General features: G+C 45.1%; 1 protein-coding gene across 3 annotated transcripts in view; it reads left to right on the top strand.

Moving 5' to 3' along the window:
* Positions 1-21,488, top strand: part of CREM (cAMP responsive element modulator) — a 59,294-nt gene that overhangs the window by 24,565 nt on the left and 13,241 nt on the right. For 2 of the 3 annotated variants that reach the window (XM_083188815.1, XM_083188814.1), the window contains exon 5: positions 167-343. In XM_083188815.1, coding sequence (XP_083044941.1) covers positions 167-343 — 177 coding nt within the window. Of the gene's footprint in view, positions 1-166; positions 344-21,030; positions 21,170-21,488 lie in introns of those variants that run through there. The other variant, XM_083188817.1, reaches the window with a different exon arrangement.

The raw sequence follows: 21,488 nt of genomic DNA, 5'->3' as shown, positions 1-21,488 counted from the left end.
TGAAATAAAACGGTTACTACTGACTGTAAAAGCTGAGAGATTTGCAGCCCAGGAAATTGATAATGGAATATCCAGGCCTAGCTAGAATGCAGTTGTGCCATACAAGACTTCTATATTTTACATGTTTTTTTTAATATCTATGTATTTTTTCAAATTGAATTTCTAGTTACCATAGGAGAAGGAGGAGCCTTCCAAATTGCTAATACAATATCTGATGGGATGCAGGGATTACACACCTTATCCAGTTTAGGAGCTCACCATCCAGGAACAACTGCAATTGTGCAGTATGCAGCAGATGGCACACAGAAGTTCTTTATCCCAAGCAGTCAGGTGGTTGTTCAAGGTAATGTGGTGTTAATGGTGATTAAAATATAACCAGAGTGACGATAAGTGAAAAGCGTTGGTTACGTAATAAGTCCGCAACCAACGTACCCTTTATACCTAGCTACGTGCGAACAAAGCGTAGCGCACCTTTTATTGTATTATGTATACCAAGAACCAATACCTTATTCAGAGATTCCTTCGCAGTATTTTGTCTCTAATCTGCGAATATACCTTATCGGACTGTGTCCGCAATATACCTTATCGCTATTATGCGAATAAACAGACACGACCACTGAATAGGAATAAGGAGATTAGAACTCCGTAAAAGGTTTGTATTTAAGTCCCTAATGGACAAAAGGGGGTTACAGAAATAAGAATAAACAGGTATAACAGGTGATACAATATACTAACAATGAATACTAAACAGACTCTGCTAAGGGGAGAGAAAACAGATACAAGACACAATCAGCCAATCAATACAATAAGGATAAATACCGTTAATGCAACCGTTTACCCGTCTCATCAAATATGCGAAGCGCAGTCCGGTCAGAGCTCACTATCGTTCAGGAATGAACTATAGTCCGGTAGGAAGGTCCAGGGAAAGTAGATGTGCCGAAGAGAGTTTGGCTGCTCTGGGTCGCCTATCTTATAGGGTCAGAAGGGGGAGGTCAAAGGCCATTCTCATTGGTCAGAGATCATATGTCCGGTCCACTGTGATTGGAGGTTAGACGCTGTACCTGGTCTGACCAGGTGCAGGGGAGTGAACTTTAAGAGTCCTTTGTTTGGTGGTTTCGGCGTCAGCAAGGATAAGAACCGGTTTGAGCTAGTTTCCTTTGTTAACTACTTACAACAGAAACTGTCTCTGGAATATGGATTATGTCCATATCTCTCGGGCAATGTACATTGCGATATATTCGCAATGACCGGAATACTTCGCATAATGAGCTGAACGGAACGGTACTAAACACGATACAGATAGATGTATGCAGGGCTAACTAAGCTATGTGTGGCGTTCTAAACCTTTAACTATATTTTACTTAGGGTCAGTATGTATTTATGAATTTATGTGTGATAGTATGGCTACTCTTCTGGTCCACTTTGCCACGCATACTCGGGTATGGAAACTTTATTTGCGCAACTCTGCGAACCAAAATGGCGGCCATACTATCCTAAAATGGCGTGTGTGTAACTCGACTTCCATAGTCCACCCTTTAACAGTAATTATAAAACTGTTACAATATAAAAACATTTCACACGACAATACAGAAATTCATAATCCTAACAGAGAAATTGGGATACATGAATTAAACATATAAGGGGAGTAAGCCATCTGCTCTCGGCCGATCCAGGATCATGGATAAACGATGGGCCGCATTTATCGAACAACCTACTCAGGGTCACGAAGGATAATGTACAATTTTGGGATAAAAATAAAAACAGGGGTGGTTACAACATATACACGTTCACAAATATGGTTTCCTTAAAGGGAGGTGGTTTCGATTTTAGGGTCATATACCAAACCCTGGTCTTCCTCTGTATCTCTCGTTCTTACACTCATGATTTCGGTACGTTTTGTCTTTCCCCGGGTCACCACCTTTATACATTTGAACAATAGCACAAAGACTATGATGGCACCACCGATACAGAGAAGGAGTTTTCCTATGCTAGCTATGATCCCTTGCGCCCATTCTCCTAAACCAGAGAACCAGTGCATTGGATTCAACCAGGAGGTCCATTCACTAACTTTGTTACCTATTTCTGCCAGGCTGATATTATGTTCCCTTCTAAATTCCCATTTAAGCTGAAGAATCTCATCCATCCGGTGATCGATGATTTCTTCTGGGTCTTCAGTATTGTTGGTGATGTATGTACAACATTTCACCCCAAACTGTGTAGAAAGGGTGACACAATATCCTCCTGTCATAGCTGTCAGATAGTTCAACACCATCCGATGTTGGACCAGCTCTCTTTTGTATGCTTGCAACTCTTTTCCAGTGTATCTAAAGGTGTCATCATAAATCTCAGTGATGTTATCTACCAAGCTGGCTAATGCTTGTATATATTTAAAATTTATGACTCCTCTGGCGGTATGGGTGATATCTAAAGCAATGAGGAGTTGGATACCGAACGACTCGTGTATCATTTCGGAAGCTAGGGGTTCTTTCCTGATGGTTAAATCCCTTTTATGGATTTGGTCATAATGGGTATGAGTGTAAGGAGGAGAAATACCTCTGTGTATGTTCATCATCTCATCATGTGTGAGGGTCATCACTTCCGGTAACACTCTGCCTAGATAACAAATACCAACGTAGTTCATGGAGAGCCATTTGTACGCCCTCCTACCACAAATATAATAAACATCGTCAGGGAGAAAATAGGGGACAGAGTATTTCATGATCTTGTCACACATTATCCATAAGAACATCCCCGTCCCCTGTTCCCTGACTTGTTCCTCACAGATTTCTGGCTGTAGGGTTACATTACAGTAGCCGGCTGATACTCTGCCGGCCATCATTTTACTTCTCTTCACCGTGTAGACATATTTATAGTGTCTCCCACTGGTTCGGATTTTTAACAACAATTCTTTATCAATAGGCTCTCCATCTGGACGCTGGGAGTAAGTTATTGTCTGGTTATGCCATGTCACTTCCCAAGTACCAATCGCTCTGGAACTCGAGAAGTTCATACATACCAGGGACTTATCCACTTGGTATGGGTGTAATCTAAGACTAGGGGACCTGGTATACAGGTATCTCTTATCCAATGGCCTCCCCTTATTTAATACGCTTATCTCTGAAATATTAAGCGGGTATGGGACTAGGCCTACACTACTCCTTTTATGTAACACTTGTGAACACACCCAGCATTCTGTTTGGTTTAAAACCTTACCCACTAGTGAGTGGTAATCACTCAAGGGATGTCGGCCGGTAGTTGCCTTACTTGTCGACTGACATCGCTGGATGCATTCTTCTTCCATTTTAGGTTGACAATATCTACAGACACAGTACTCACCAGACAATAACTCATCACATAGCCCTTGAACTACGTTTCCCTCATACCTTTTACCTTCTCCTGTCATGGGCAAAGTGTCAAGCTGGTTTAGGGATTCTACCTCACCCATATCTGGGTCCATTATTACACTGTCAGAACTCCGCTCCGATCGCTCTAGGATGTGGCAGCCACCGAGTATCTTTGGGTGAATAAAAGAACACAGAAAGAAAACAAAGACATATATGCATAGCTGTGAACCTTTTGCTTGGAGTCCTTCCATCATCTCTACCAGGGGACTTTTATTTTGCTCTGCTCTTAGACCTTTGTTCGCTCAGGTTGCTCGACCTTGGCTGCTTCTCAGTGTTCCCGAAACAATGCTTCTAGCGACACTTCTTCTCTCTCGCTCTCTGCACACTGGGACTCTGGGTTACTGGCTTTCTTGCAGTGGGACGAATGTATCCAAGTCTCTCTCTCTGCGACTTTAATTGATGTAGTGCTGGTCAACAAAACTTGGTACGGTCCTTCCCAACGGTCTATCAAACAACCTGAGCGTAAAAAATTTCGGATCATAACAAAGTCTCCTGGTTTAAGATTATGACAATTCTCTGTAGGCATATCAGGGTTCAGTAATTTCAGCTGCTTTTGTTGCTCCCTTAGCTGTTTGTTTAGCTTTAGGAGATACTGTACAGTTAGCTCATTGTTACATTTGAGATCATCCTGTGGGTCTATCATGATGTGTGGCTGCCGACCAAACAATATCTCGAAGGGGGACAAGTTGAGCGGAGTCCTGGGAGTGGTCCTAATGCTATACAGCACAATAGGCAGTGCCTCTGGCCATAACAACCCTGTTTCAGCCATAACTTTACCCAATTTGTTCTTAATAGTACCATTCATTCTCTCAACTTTGGCGCTCGCCTGGGGACGATATGGAGTATGAAGTTTACTATTAATCCCCAGGAGTTTACACATGATTTGGAAGACCTCTCCTGTGAAATGAGTGCCTCTGTCACTCTCAATGACCTTTGGGATACCATACCTACAGACAAACTCCTGACATATTTTCTTTGCTGTAAAGGTAGCAGTGTTGGAGGCAGCGGGGAAAGCCTCCACCCAGCTAGAAAACATGTCAACACAAACTAATACATATTTCAAATTCCTACAGGGTGGTAACTGTATGAAGTCGATTTGTATTACCTGGAAAGGGCCTTCTGTAGGAGGGATGTGGGATGGCTCTGTTGGGATGGCTTTTCCAACGTTCTTCCTCAAACAGGTGAGGCATGACATTGCCACTCTACCTGCTTGAGAAGCGAACCCTGGTGCACACCAGTAGGCCTTTACCAGCTTGCACATACCTTCCTTCCCAAGATGTGTCAGCCCATGGGCCGCCTCGGCTAGACTAGGAAGGTATGCCCTGGGGGCCACTGGTTTCCCGTGTCCATCTCTCCAAAGTCCGGTAGACTCTTGGCCACATCCCTTCGACTTCCATACTGCTCTTTCCTGTGGGGAACACAAATTCTGCATGTCTATCAGTTTGGATGTGGATACTATGTTCAGTGTACAAAGGTTGGTAGGATGGGTGAAAATATTTACAGGGCATGCGGCCCTTTTCGCTGCCTCATCAGCGCGGCTGTTACCAAGTGACACCGGGTCCTTCTCTGATGTGTGAGCTTTGCACTTGATAACAGCCACTCTGTCTGGAAGCTGAATAGCTCCCAGAAGTCTCCTAATATATGTCGCATGCGCCACTGGTGTGCCAGCCGCCGTCATGAAATTTCGGAGGCGCCATAGGGCTCCAAAATCATGGACTACTCCGAAAGCATATCTGGAGTCGGTATATATGTTGACTGATTTTCCTTGGGCCAGTTCACATGCTCTGGTTAGTGCCACCAGTTCCGCTACTTGTGCTGAGTGAGGTGGTCCCAAGGGTTCAGCTTCCACAATACCTTCTCCATCTACTACTGCGTAACCTGTGCACAGCTCTCCCGAGTCCGTCTGTCTATGACAGCTACCATCTGTGAATAAGGTTATGTCTACCTCACTTAATGGGCTGTCGCTTATGTCAGGACGTGCTGTGAAGGTCTGATTCAGGTAGGACATGCAATCATGTTTGTCCTCACTCTCACTAAACTCTGCTTTACCATATTCAGCAACATTCCCATCACCCTCCACCCTTTGTGCCTTGGAAGGCACATGAGGAAGGAATGTGGCTGGGTTTAGTGTGTTGCATCTTTTGATGGTAATATTTACTGGGGCCATCAGCGCCAGTTCCCACTTAGTGAACCGTGCTGAGGACACATGACGTGTTTGGGCAGAATTTAGGAGGGCAGAGACAGCATGGGGAGCATGAACAGTTAAATCGTGTCCCAACACTACGTCCTCACTCTTACTTACTAGTTGTGCTATTGCCGCCACACTTCGTAAGCAAGTTGGGAGTGAGCGTGCTACTGTGTCCAGCTGGCCACTGTAGTACGCTATTGGTCGGTTGGCATCACCATGTTTTTGTACAAGCACTCCTGCCGCACACCCACCTGATTCAGTTCCGTACAATTCGAAGGGTTTCCCATAATCTGGCATTCCCAGTGCTGGGGCCTTTGTTAGGCTCACCTTTAGTTCCTCGAAAGCCAGTTCAGATTCCTCAGTATGAGAGACCCGATCTGGCTTAGTTGAGGAAACCATCTCTTGTAGTGGTAATGCCAGAATAGAGAAACCTGGGATCCAGTTGCGACAGTATCCACACATGCCTAGGAACGTACGGATCTGATGCTGGGTCTGTGGCAGTACCATATTCTGAATCGCTTGGATTCTGTCGTCGGTGAGGTGTCTCAGCCCTTGGGTAAGGCAGTGGCCCAGATACTTAACCCTGGTCTGGCATAATTGCAGCTTATCCTTTGATACTTTATGTCCTGTCTCTGAGAGATGCATCAGCAGCTGTCTAGTGTCATCCACTGATGACTCCAGTGACTCAGAACACAACAATAAGTCATCAACATATTGTATCAGTATCGAACCACTCATGGGTTGAAAGGATTGTAAACAATCATGCAAGGCCTGGGAGAAGATGCTGGGGCTGTCTATGAATCCTTGGGGGAGTCGTGTCCAGGTATACTGTACTCCTCTGTAAGTAAAGGCGAACAGATACTGGCTGTCAGGATGCAAAGGGACGGAGAAGAATGCTGAACACAAATCAATGACTGTGAAATGAGTACAATGAGGTGGGATTTGCATTAGGATGACAGCTGGGTTTGGCACTACGGGGAATTGGCTCTCAACTACCTTGTTTACCCCTCTTAAATCCTGCACTAGTCTGTAGCCCCTCCCCCCGCTCTTTTTCACAGGAAAGATGGGACTATTGGCCGTGCTGGAAGTTCTAACTAGGATTTCCTGTTGGAGCAATCGTTGGATCACTGGAAATATTCCTAGCTCAACTTCAGGTTTTAAAGGGTATTGCGGTATTTTTGGGGCTATCCTGCCTTCTTTTAAGCGGATTTCTACTGGAGCTACATTTGCCATTAGCCCAGCGTCCTGTCCATCTTTAGTCCAAAGGGAACCCGGTATTTGTGCTGTAATTTCAGCTACCCTAGATGGATTTGATTCTACAACAGTAGAACACAACATTAGCCTCTGAGGACTGTCCAGCATATCTTGCACTTCTTGTGTAAGATTTTTAGGAGTGTCCAGGAATACCCCATCGGGGGTGCAATAGATGACACATCCCATTTTGCATAGTAAATCTCTACCCAGAAGGTTAGTCGGGGCCGCTGCAGCCAACAGGAAAGAATGTTTGGTATGCAAAGGCCCGATTGTAACCTCTGCTGGTTTCGTCAGTGGGTAATGTTGTATTTTTCCTGTTACCCCAATTGCCGCTACTGATTGGTTAGTGAAACCCAAGTGAAGAGGAGTGTTGAGAACAGATCTGGCCGCCCCTGTATCAACCAAAAAGGTTTGCCTTACTCCAGCTATATCAACCTTCACCTGAGGTTCTTCTCCAAGGTGTTGAGTTAATCTAACTGGCTGTAGGATACAGGTATGACCTGTTTCCTATTGTCTGACCTGCGTTGCCCTTAGCACAGTGTCAGCCATCAGATGGGGAGGAGGCATGTTGCGTGACCTGTCTGTCTCCTCCCATTGTCTAGTGGCTGGGTATCTCCGTGTCTCACCTCTGTGAGATTCCCATTCTCGCTTATGTGTTTGGTAACTCCTGGGGTTTCCTGCCCTACAATGAGCTGAGTAATGACCTTCCCTATTGCAGTTGTAACAGATAATTGGTTTTCTACCTGTGTCCCTGGTGTTTCGTGGTTGTTGGTATGCAGCTTTGTTTGGGGCATTAGTAAGGGCTTGGATGCTAACCATCATCAGTTTGTCAGTTTGCAGTTCCCTGTGCTTCTTGATGTTGCGGTCGTGGTCCACAGCAGATTCCCGTAGGGCATCCACTGTCATTCCACGCCAATTTGGAAAAGAAGTTTGGACTCTGGCTCTCAGGTTTTCCTTAAGCCCTTCCACCAGCACAGAGACAATCATCTCCCTCAGGTGGGGGTCGTCCTTAGGCTCGGAGACACCAGTGTACTTTGATACCTCCAGTAAGGCCTTTGTAAAATAATCAGCAGCAGTTTCGCCATCTTTCTGTTTGATGGTGAAAATCTTGCTATATTCTACTGCCGCAGGAAAATATACTCCCAACTGTAAGTTAATCAGGCGTATATTCTCCTGGTTGATCTCATCATTTATCTCCTTGTCCACTTTCAATCCACTATCCTGAATGAATTTCGGGATGTCAATGTGAGTGGGGAGACAGGCCCTCAACATGATTCTCCAATCCTTGTTGGTGGGCTCATCAGAGTTTCCTAGATCCCTTACAAATTTCCGGCACACTGCCAGATCTTTCCTTGGGTCAGGGAAATCTGTAATGATGGACCGCAGCTCTAACCGTGTCCATGGGTTTAGCATGGTCATCTTTCTGGTAGGTATCACACCCTCTCTGTCTGCCTTACCATAGGGAACCTCCAGTGTGCGTACAGGGTATGTTTGTACCACATTCGCATTACTGGGACCTGCTTGGGAGTCAATTGTGTCTGTGCTGTGTGGTGCATCATTACCTGAGTCCAATACTATGCTGTTGGCATCAGCCGTCTCCTCCTCCTGTGCTGGGGCCTCAACAGCGGGTTGAGCTTTTCCCTCAATCATATTAATTGCATGAGAGACGGCCAGTGCCAACAGCTGCTCGTTTTCCTCTCGGGCTTCCTTGTAAGGGGATAAGACAGGGTACAGGTTAGCAACGGATACATTGTTACTTATACTTTTCTTATGAGTCATTATCCCCTTCGGCACATATGGGGGTGGGGGAGCTGTTCCTATTGTGGCGGCGGTTGCATTTATATTGTGGCTGATTGCGTCAGGTATTGCCAAACCTCTGTTTCCCCATTGTTCCTGTCCTTCCTTCTGCCACAATTTAAGAATATTTATATGCTTCACTCTCTCCTTACGACTGGAGAGTAGGCATATTTCATCTTTTACTGCCGATAAGATTTCCGGATCGAAGCTACCAACACTGGGAAATTCTAACTTGCTGCCTTGTGTCATTTTTCTCCATTTATTTTGGTAAACAACTGCGAGTTCACCGTGCTTCTTGCACATAATAAAAGCAGCCGATCCTTTTGGCCGGCTTGCTTCCTCCCTAACATGCACGTTATCACAGCGTGACCCGTTATTACCCATAGTTACAGGAATAAACGTTCACAGCTTAATAGATATCGGTGGGTTATTACTTATCTGAGAGCTCCCCAAACACTCACTTCTACAGCTTCCTAGAACATCCCACAGTCAAGCAGGTGCGAAGGATACGAGGTATGATACTCAATCACCAAGTCTTTCAACTAGCAGCGAACTTCTAGCCAACTTGCTTGATGCGGCACAATTTTTCCAGGGTATAACAAACTTGTTTTCCTATACCCCCAAAAATCGGATTTCTAAAGTAGCTAATCGGAAACAAGTGCGTTCCGATGTATCTTCTTGTACCCTCCTAGCGGAATCAATTCCACTGAAGGGGCAGTTCCTATGGGCACGTCGTCACGTGAACCCGGGTCCTAACTGGACTGTCCTACACTGGACTACACTGCGCTGAGTCGTGCCGTCACACACCCGTTCGCCTCAGTTATGTTTCACACTGGGCGCTGGTTACACCTTGGTCTTATGCATATATTTGAAATATTTCTGTACAGAAAATCTTCCCAAGTTGGTAGCTTTTCACTGGATACTTATGCAGGTATAAATCCCTTATAATAAACTATAGGAATCTATTAAAATAATGCTTGCGTTGCTTGTTTAAAAAAAAAATGAACAAAAAGAAAAAAACTTATTTTCTTTTATTAATCACCGCCTCATTCGCAGTATATTGCTATACTGTTTAAATAAAACTGGTGGTTAAATACTGTTCACCTTTGAATTCCTATGTGTGCTGCATGTGCAGTACCAATGAACAGCCACGTGTGTACATGCACTGTTCACAGGCCGCCGATGAATCGGCCACCCACGTGTTCTATAGTGTATTTGCAAGGTTGCACTCGGGTTTCGCTATACGCAGTAATTGCGCTTAAATGTGGAATAAATCCCTTAACTCCGTCCGAAAGTTACGTATCAAGATGCGAAATAAATCCCGCACTTAATCCGTAAATCACGTACAAAGATGCGAAAATTTCCCGATATGGGCACGTGCGCGCGCACCTTGCGTAATACACAATAGACGCTTTACGTTACTGCAAAAGGTCCAGGACTTGTCGCCACGTGGCGTGGTCCCTGTTTTTGCGGTAACTAACAATAAACAATTATAGTTTTGCACAGAGGGGATCCTCTATGTACTATAATAAACACAGATTCCACGTGTGCGAACCTTATCGCACGTGGTACATATACTATAATAAACAAGCAGCCCAAGACACTATACCCCGTTAAACTACTTGTGGCAGGCAGAAGTACAGTCTACTAAACACTTAGGTATGATATGCTTTAACACGCGTGGCTTTCACTTATTGTACTCCGGGTTCAGCGCTAGCACTTCCCGAACCCCGCACCGCCGCGGACTCGGCCTATCCAGCAATGGAAACAAAATAAATACTTCCACCCTTTTGCTGGTATAGGTCGGGTCGCACGCCTGGTACTGAGTTCTGGAATGTGGAGCGGACGGACGATGCCCCCAATTGTTAATGGTGATTAAAATATAACCAGAGTGACGATAAGTGAAAAGCGTTGGTTACGTAATAAGTCCGCAACCAACGTACCCTTTATACCTAGCTACGTGCGAACAAAGCGTAGCGCACCTTTTATTGTATTATGTATACCAAGAACCAATACCTTATTCAGAGATTCCTTCGCAGTATTTTGTCTCTAATCTGCGAATATACCTTATCGGACTGTGTCCGCAATATACCTTATCGCTATTATGCGAATAAACAGACACGACCACTGAATAGGAATAAGGAGATTAGAACTCCGTAAAAGGTTTGTATTTAAGTCCCTAATGGACAAAAGGGGGTTACAGAAATAAGAATAAACAGGTATAACAGGTGATACAATATACTAACAATGAATACTAAACAGACTCTGCTAAGGGGAGAGAAAACAGATACAAGACACAATCAGCCAATCAATACAATAAGGATAAATACCGTTAATGCAACCGTTTACCCGTCTCATCAAATATGCGAAGCGCAGTCCGGTCAGAGCTCACTATCGTTCAGGAATGAACTATAGTCCGGTAGGAAGGTCCAGGGAAAGTAGATGTGCCGAAGAGAGTTTGGCTGCTCTGGGTCGCCTATCTTATAGGGTCAGAAGGGGGAGGTCAAAGGCCATTCTCATTGGTCAGAGATCATATGTCCGGTCCACTGTGATTGGAGGTTAGACGCTGTACCTGGTCTGACCAGGTGCAGGGGAGTGAACTTTAAGAGTCCTTTGTTTGGTGGTTTCGGCGTCAGCAAGGATAAGAACCGGTTTGAGCTAGTTTCCTTTGTTAACTACTTACAACAGAAACTGTCTCTGGAATATGGATTATGTCCATATCTCTCGGGCAATGTACATTGCGATATATTCGCAATGACCGGAATACTTCGCATAATGAGCTGAACGGAACGGTACTAAACACGATACAGATAGATGTATGCAGGGCTAACTAAGCTATGTGTGGCGTTCTAAACCTTTAACTATATTTTACTTAGGGTCAGTATGTATTTATGAATTTATGTGTGATAGTATGGCTACTCTTCTGGTCCACTTTGCCACGCATACTCGGGTATGGAAACTTTATTTGCGCAACTCTGCGAACCAAAATGGCGGCCATACTATCCTAAAATGGCGTGTGTGTAACTCGACTTCCATAGTGGCTTGAAGGTTTTGCTGTTATTGTTTTTTTTCATCATGATACCCTCAATCATACCTCCCAATTGTCCTGCTTTTTCGTGGGACCAACCCGTTTTTTTGGGACGTTCCCGCATCCTGTCCAGTGCTGGCAGTGTCCTATGAATAGACACTGTGCACATGCATACAGCGTCTATTCCTGCAGCCAGAGGGGCAGGGGACATGGCCAGCAGCTCACAGAGCCGCTGCCCATGCTTCCACAGCGGCGAAAACGGAGGCATGGTCTCGCAGGAGTATCGCAATTGTAGGCCACACCCCAAAATGTCGGGTGTGCGCCTTTGCCACGCACAGTGTCTCACAAACCTCCTATGTTGGGAGGTATTGCTTAGTAATTCGTACTCGTTTCTTCCCTTCCTGAATCTATTCCTGCCTACACTAGAGTAAATCAAGCTCTGACTCTACAGCGCTTCCTCTTTTGTACTTTGTCCCAGTATGCATAAACTTGTAATTGCATAACAGGTTGTTTATCGCACTGTATCTAAAGGTTTATCCCCTTAAGTTTTCTTTCCAGCAAAAAAAATTATTTATTTTTTTCAGGTGCAAATTTTGCAACCCATAAATGGATTAGTTCCTATCAATATGTCCTTTTGGGTGTGCATTAACATTGCAGTAAAAATTTATTTGGTTTTATACATATGCACTAACAGAAGGAAAAAAGTGTAGAACTGTAGAACTGTCTACTTTTTCTCTCAAGCCATGTGGTAACGAAAGTGTGACCGTCTTTTATCAGGGCTGTAACTGTGGTGCAGAAGGTTCTCAGCCCACAGCACATTTGTCCAGTGGACACACCAGCCACATCCCCCTATGATTGTCTGCATATGTATGAGCTGCTGCTCACGGTTATGTGTAATAATAGTGGTGGGCCTGGCCCATTCTCTGGTGGAAGCACAGTAGCTAATATACTGTATATTACAACGGGCAGCACTTCAGCTGCCTGTCCAATGTCAAAATGTGTAGAAGGGGCTTTACCTGGCATAATGGGCCTGATTCAAAACCATGTTACACTGCAGGCGGGGCTGATTCAACATGTGCACAATATTAGATTTGTTTGAGTTATATTTTATTCTGTATATGGTAAATACCGGCTGCTTTTATTGCTACACTGAAAATTAGATTTCAGTTTCAATGCAACCCATCCAAATCTAAATATATCTGCACATGTTACATCTGCCCCTCCTGCAGTGCAACATGGTTTTGTCAAGTTGTATGCTTTTTTGCTTTGCTAACAATTCTGAACCAGGCCCAATGTGTGGGAGGCTCCAGATCTCTTTCTGGCACAGGGCTCCAAAATGGGCTTTTTATGCATTGTTTTCATTAAAACAATAACACTTCATTGGAAATGAAAGATTTTACCGTTAACCTACGTAGGTGCTGGGCTTCCCCCAAGTGCTCCAGAGAGCGGTGGCAGGGACAGATTGGCCCGGCTAAACAGACAGGACGTGTTTTGCCTTTGAAAAGTCAGGCAGGGTGCAGCGCCCTGCTACAACTGCCTAGACTGAACACCACTATTTGGTGAGTGTCAAAAACCAGTTGAGATCGGGAATGACAGGTGTACGGAATTCCCCTCTAGACAAGACTTCTGATTTAAAACATGAAGTATAATTGTTTAAAAATGTGTCCACATACACCTGTCCTTGAATTTCACCAAATAGCCCTGTTTTTTTCTAGCATGCCGAGGGCTTTGCGACTGAGCTTAAGTATTCATCTGGCAGTACTTCTGAGGCAAGACTTTTATCTTTATTTTTATTTTTTGGGTTCAGGGTAAGGCAAAAAAAAACCTCCACAGGTTTTAAATGTAAAGAAAACTGCATAGTACATGCTCTTCAAATACATTTTAATCCATGCACTTTTAGGTTATGTACTAACATTTTGAATATCCTTTACCATGCCTTTTTTGTAAACCTTTACATTCTAGGAGGGTTTTTGCTTTGCACTGTATTATACTGAAGACAAAAGCAATGTAAAATGTTAAACTAAACCACTGCTTAGATGGTATATAAAACACTATATAACGTGTGCTACTAAAAACATTTACTGTGTAGTAATATTTGATCTGAATAATGCCAAATTCACTATATGCACTAATTTCACCATTTATCCTATATGTATGAATGCATTTGATGACTGCTCTATTAAGTGTATTTTGGGACCATGAGAATTTTATTCACATTTAATATGTGCAATAGGTTTTATTTTGTGCTGTTTTGATTGTGATAAAAAAAGAAGCTAATATTGTATGAATAGTCAATGTATTTATTGCAATGTACATACTATTGCACAATATTTCTTTAGTGGTGTTATAAGGCGGAGTCTATGGTAACCCCACACTGAAAAGACTGTGGGCTAAAGGCCCATACACACTGGACGGTTTTGAACTGAAAGCAGCTCAGTTTTGTTGTTTGAGCTGCTTTCAGCACAAAAGCCAGGGAGTGTATACAGGGGAGCGGTGATGCGCACGCCAGCCACTACCACTCATCTGCTGGTATTAAAAGCAAATGAGCAACGGGGTGGATGGCTTTCTGCTATAGACAGTCATCCACCCCCTGTGAAAATCGCTTGCCAGGAGGAAAATCGTTCAGTGTGTATGCACCGAGCAATGTTCATATCATCTCAGAGAGAGAGAGAGGTTTTATGGCAGGGTTGCCTACCCTCCCAGAATGGCCGGGAGGGTCCCGAAAATCGAGTGCCCCTCCCGGTCCCCCCGGAAAGGTGGGCAAATCCTCCCAGATTCTGGGGGACCCCGCTCTGTCTTCGGATTGTGCCTTCCTCCCCCCTGACCGCTGCAGTTAAGTAACCTGATCTGCCAATCTCCGAGGAGGGGGCGGGGCTAAAGTGTCACAATCGCGTAATTGCTTAATGATGTAACTCAAGCCACGCCCCCTGAAGTCCTTCTGAAAGTCTCCTCTCCGGGCTTCTCCCGTAGAGGAGATGACAAAAGTCGGCAACCCTGTTTTATGGGGAAAACAATGAATAAGAGCAAGTGAGACAGGGCGGGATGTCTGAAGATCTCTGATATGTTTTTTAAAAAGGGACAATAATTGTTCCTTAAAAAAAGTCAGAGCTGGGCTGTCATCCCACACTGCCACCAACTCTGACTTTATTGCATCCTGTCCACAGTGTCAGGAAAAGAGAGAAATAGAGAGGGAGAAGGAGCAAGCAGGACAGATATTACTTGACTACAGATTCTGGAATTGTTTACGCAGCTGAGGGCGTGGCACTGGACAAGCACAATAAGTGGGCGTCCATCAGCTTTCTCAGTGCTGATATTGCACACTTACAGATTCTGGAGAACAATAGGCTCAGTGGCGTAACTAGGGCACCGCAGCCCTAGCAGTGGTGGGGGGGAGCCACTGCACTGCATCCCCAGCACTCTCTATATTACGCCAGGTCGATGCAGATTCATATGCAACTCCTTCACATATCCAGTTGTAGCTGAAGGGCTGTAACTGGTTCATGAGATGGCTTTCACGCGCACACACACACACAACCTAATGTCAAAGTGGGCATGTCACTAGAAGTGCGGATTGTATAGAAAAGTAAATATGCCTGCTTTCTGATGGATTTTTTACTCTAAGAATAGGGCTGGTCTATGACACCTATAAAACTCTGTGTACAGTACATGCATTTACTTTCCTGCACACAAGACCTACTTTTTGTATGCAATGGCAGATGTTAATGATTGTCAGACTGCGCATGTGCTGAGATCGAACTGCACATGCATTAAGGTCTTGCCCTCAATAATGATTTAATGGGAAAGTGATTGTCAGGAAGTGACCCCATGGCGGTATTAATGGGGAGTGGCTGCAAACATGGAGGTGTGTCCCTACTATTTTCAAGGTGTGCATCTCTGTTGCGAGCTTGGCTATTGCTGTGTTCAGTATACGTTGGAAGGCATAGGCCAACCCTTAAAACCGATGTTCCTTGTTTTTTGCTTATAGGCTGCACATGTGTATGTAATTACGAATGAGTTTGTGATCGCTCGTTGGGCATCCCTGGTCTTGGGGCGGGTTGACTTGCTAATATCTGCAGTTGCGAAGCCAAGAAAGTCATACATGCTTAAGCTTGTGCATACAAACATGAGTACCGCCCATGATGTGGGAGTAATTATGGCTGACTTCCTTTCAACACAGCTTAGCCCCATAGCCAGACATTGCATTAGTGACTAGTCTCTATTTCTAGTTACTCATTAATAGGGGCATATTTATTATTTGTTTGTCATTGTTTCAGAGTCACTGAAGTAGGGGTTGTAATAGGAGCATGTCCCAGTGACCAGTGAGAAGTAATATGATCACAATGCATTCATGTTACCTCCTGCTTTGACCCATCAGTGCCACGATTGGAGTATGTGCCAACATCTGCTGGCGCATGCATACTGGGGAGAGATTCGAACCTCTCCCCAAAAATAAATCTGAAAACACGCTATAGGCTAAAGCCCCATACACACTAGAGCAGTGGTCTCCAACCTTTTTCAGGGCGGGAGCTACTCGCGACAAAATAAACCGCCCGAAGAGCTACTAAATTAAAAAATTTTAAAAAATCTGCATAATATCCAAAAAAAATGCCCTTTACACATTATGCCACACACCGTAAAGCCCCTGACACCTTATGCCACACACTGCAATGCCCCAGACACAATATGCCACACACTGCTATGTCCAATATGTCACAAACATACCTCCCAACACGAGGCAGAGGAGAGGAGACATCGGCACACGCCCAAAATTAGAGGGTTCACCTACTACCGTGGAACTCCTGCGAGGCTACATCCCCCATTTTTTCCAATATGAGGGCATGGTTAGCTCTCTAAGAGCTGTAGCCACATGGGGTGCGGCCATGGAAAATGGAGGTGTGATACACATATGCCCATTAAACATATGCCACACACCGTGATGCTCCATTAAACATATGCCACACAACGTGATGCTCCATTATACATATGTCACACACCGTGATGCTCCATTATACATATGTCACACACCGTGATGCTCCATTATACATATGTCACACAACGTGATGCTCCATTAAACATATGCCACACACCGTGATGCTCCATTAAACATATGCCACACACCGTGATGCTCCATTATACATATGCCACACACCGTGATGCTCCATTATACATATGCCACACACCGTGATGCTCCATTAAACATATGCCACACACCGTGATGCTCCATTAAACATATGCCACACACCGTGATGCTCCATTATACATATGCCACACACCGTGATGCTCCATTAAACATATGCCACACCGTGATGCTCCATTATACATATGCCACACACCGTGATGCTCCATTAAACATATGCCACACCGTGATGCTCCATTAAACATATGCCACACACCGTGATGCTCCATTAAACATATGCCCCACACGTGATGCTCCATTATACATATGCCACATATGATGCCCATTATACATATGCCACACACATGATGATCCATTATACATATGCCACACACATGATGATCCATTATACATATGCCACACACATGATGCCCATTCTACATATGCCCCACAACGTGATGCCCCATTATACATATGCCACACACATGATGCCCATTATACATATGCCCAACACATGATGCCCATTATACATATGCCCCACACATGATGCCCATTGTACATATGCCCCACACATGATGCCCATTATACATATGCCCCAAACATGATGCCCATTATACATATGCCCAACACATGATGCCCATTATACATATGCCCCACACATGATGCCCATTGTACAAATGCCCCACACATGATGCCCATTGTACAAATGCCCCACACATGATGCCCATTATACATATGCCCCAAACATGATGCCCATTATACATATGACCCACACATGATGCCCATTATACAGCAGTGAAAGCTGTATGCGGATGGGAGTCACAGGCAAATGCTCTCTGCAGAGTTTAAAAAAAAAAAACAGCAAAGTGACAGTTACCAGCTACGGGAGGTGGTGAAGGCGTGTAATCTCCTGCTGGGAAGTCACCTTACGCCGCACGATCGTGGAGCGGCAGGAAGTCACTTTCTGACCTCCTGCCTCCAAGCGAGGAACCAATACACGCCGGCAGGAGGTCACTATCTTGCACATTTGACCTCCTGCCGCAAAGTGACGCCGCTAGCTACCGCATAACACCCAGAGAGCTACCCGTCGCTCGCGAGCGACGGGTTGGCGATCCCTGCACTAGAGGATATTGTGAACAGTATTGCTCAGAAAGGGCCTTCACAATATTGTCTAGTGTGTACACTCAATATATTTAAAGATACGCGTTCCCCCGCATAGTTAAAGATGTCTTATGGACATTGCGGGTCAATTTGGCAATATAGCCAAAAGATCTGCCTGTTCAGCAGCTCCCGGTTATATCACTGATCGATAACGTTTACTGATATTATTCCACGTGTACATGCAACATCGGGACCTGCAGCCCTGGTCCTGCAGGGAGGCGCCGTGCTGAAAGGGTGCTCTGCCAAAACTGTTGCCTGCACTGCATATTGTAGATATGACAGTGGGCAAAATGAATGAAGAGCTTGTCTGTGCTGCACAGTGAACCGTTCTCCAGCGTCCAGCCCCCTCTTCCTCAGCTGTAGGACCCTTATACGTTGTCCGCCCAGCTGTCATACATTATGCCCCTCTTCCCCAGCTCTTCTTACACCCTGCGCAGTGCGCTTCATATGGTCATTTATTTCAGTGGCTAGTTAGTTAGCTCCCGGCTTCCGCAGCCTGTCCAACATAATGAGCATCTGCTCCCCACGGTCCTCACTCTGTGCCTGGCTGAATGTCAGGATCCACCTCCTACCCATTCCTCCCTGCTCCAGTCCTACCTGCTGTGCCTGTCAATCTAAAGATTCCCTGCCGGCGACTGTGGCGTGTGTGCATCAGAGACGCTCGCGCACCCCATTCTGCGCAATGGACGCAAGTGTGTGAGACGCACACCAGCCGCCAGGAACTGGGCCAGATTCAGCTTGTAACCCTGAAGTGTTGAAATTACTATTTGGCGACTTCCACATTTCTGCACATGCATGTGTGCCGGAGCATGCATACGCAACTTAGGAGACAGGGAGGGTGGGCGGCGACAGCGGCTGATGGACTGTTGCGGGGGCATCGCTTCAGCATTTCATGTGAGCGATCTAAACAACGCAGGCATGTTGGGGAGAGGGCTTAGACGGCTGGGTGATGTCACACACAACCAAAAACATGGCTGGCCTGCGTCTGGCTTCACAGCTGTGTAGCGAACCACTCGCATCTCAGTGATGTGCCTGAAAAATGTTGCAGGCACATCACAGGGTGGGACCCAGCAAGCAGAATGGCGTTGCCCTGTGCTGGTCAAGATCCATAGGATCGCATGGTGCATATGCTCCCACACACGGGCTACAGCTTGCTGCAATGGCAATGTGGAAGAGCGCAACATTTATGGTTTGCAGGAGGGCGCCAGATACCCTAGCACCCGCCCTGTTGTTAACTTAATCTGCCGCAGCCCCTGATGATGGAAGTTTTAAGAGGCTTAACACCATCTCTGCAAGGCCAAATTCTAGCATGTTTCGCATTCCAGAGCTTGGCAAATTCGACAGCACAGTAGCCCCCGTAGAAATGATGGCAGGACAATTATTTCTCCCACATGACTACAGACTACATCTTTTTCACTAGTATAAAACTCAAGGGAAAAAATGTATAGTACAATCTATGTAATATCACAGTCATGTGGCAGAGTGTGGGGATATGTATAATTATTGAGGAGAATGTCTTTTTGGAGTGAAAGTGTTCTATTTATAAATACTGCTCATGATATTTACCACAGGGTTGCCTACTTTTCTAGTCTCCTCCTGGAAGCACTGACCAGTCTCAAATTTGCTAATTATTTTAATGTAATTGAAAAAAAATATTTCAGACAATCCCACCAGTTATTTTTTTCAACACACTACTATTTGTGTTTTTCACATTATTGTTGTGCTTCAAACATTACAAGGTAATTGTAACAATTAACCTTTTTATTTATTAACATTTTACTCATAATGCACCTCCAGGGTATGGATTGGCTAGTCGACATGGGTCTAGGTAGACATGGAACAAGGTTGACAGGGCATTAGGTTGACACAAGCATTAGGTCAACATGGTCTAGGTCGACATGGGGTTTTTCACTGTTTTTTTTTTTTTACCCGAATGTTGACACAGTCGACATGGACACAGGATTAAGTACACCACGTCCGCTCGCCATGCTTAGGGCACGATGCCCTCTGCGCTCGGCACACTATTTTATTCTCCCACAATGCCCTAGGGCAGGGGTTCCCAATCTTTTTTCTTTTTTTAATCACGGCACCCTAGAGTATAGGAATTTTTTTCGCGGCACCCCTAGGCCAAATTTATTTTAATTAGATTGGATTTATATGCTATTCTTGGGGTCAGTTATGTGGAAAAGGGCAGGAATTTCTTCTGTTTGTACACATTTTATGATTGGCAGCCACCAGCACTGGTTTTGCTTATAAATAATTAACCATTAATAATTTTAGTTGGTCCTGGACTACCAACCCAGGGCACCCCTGCATGTGTCCCGAGGCACTCCAGGGAGCCACGGCGCACAGTTTGGGAACCACTGCCCTAGGGCATGAAATACCGCCTGTCAGCATATGTCAGCTCAAAAAAAAACAGTGAAAAACCCCATGTCAACCTTTTGACTGTCAACCTAGTGCTTGTGTTGACCTTGTCCCCTGTCGACCTAGACCCATGTCAACCTTGCAGTGTCGACCTAATGACTGTCGACCATACCAATCGACCTGATCCCCACTCCATACGCAGCCCTGTAATCATTCATATCTGTACTTTTCCCAGGTGAAATTATATCTATTTTACATGGACACGTCCTGACCCTTTCACGGCACAGGTCTATGCCTGATTCTATGTTCTAAAATATCATCAATTGACATTGTAATATTTTCACAAAGGAATACAAAAAAAATGGAACAAAGTTCATTTTCAGTGTCCAGTAAAATGCACTGGTTTCTCTGCTTGAATAGGCAGCATCATTACATTTATATCACAGTGTTGGGAATGTACTAAGCAGCTATTGCCATGTTACAAGTTTGAAAACTGACAGCGGCTGTTTGGATGATACTTTATCTACCGTCAATACATCTGCACCATAGTGTGGCGAAAAATGTCCTGCGTGACGTGACAAGAGGCCACAGTGACTCACCAGTCGCTACTGTCAGTCTCCCCATCTGCTAATATTATGCCCAGATCCTAATAACGCTGGTACTCCTCTCCTCCTCCTGCTATGCTATGACGTCATTGTCTATATATGTCACCCGGACCCTCCCGCTGCTCCTCTTCTCATGCTAATGACTCTGCGATGGCGTCACGGTGATATCAGCGTCTGCGCTTATTAAGTCGTGGTGTGATCGCACTGACACTAGTAACGCTCTGGCTATGGCGGTAACTGGAGACGACTACGGTAGGTAGGGAACATTACACTTGGTATGTGAGTGTGAGATCCGTGGTGCATCAGATGCAGCTTTCCTGGTTTTTAAAGTTCATGCATAGGGCATTGCTGGGGCAGTTAGTCCTGCAGCATTAGAGTCCAGACTCCACACAGTGTGCTGGTAGCAGATGAGCAGCGTAGGTGGTGCAGCCATGCATGCGACTCGGGAGTGCCGCCAGTACCCAGCCTGTGCCCCCTACCAGCAGCAGCAACACCGCCTGTTGCACCGCTCCTCCTCCCAGCCGGAGTAGTAATATGCTGCTTTAATAGTCTTCCTTCTTCCCCTAATTGG

The sequence above is a fragment of the Crinia signifera genome, chromosome 5 (assembly GCF_055691185.1).
Source record: "Crinia signifera chromosome 5, ASM5569118v1, whole genome shotgun sequence".
NCBI classification, from domain to species: Eukaryota; Metazoa; Chordata; class Amphibia; order Anura; family Myobatrachidae; genus Crinia; species Crinia signifera.
The sequence above is the reverse complement of the archived record's forward strand: the minus strand, read 5'-3'. Positions and strand labels throughout refer to the sequence as shown.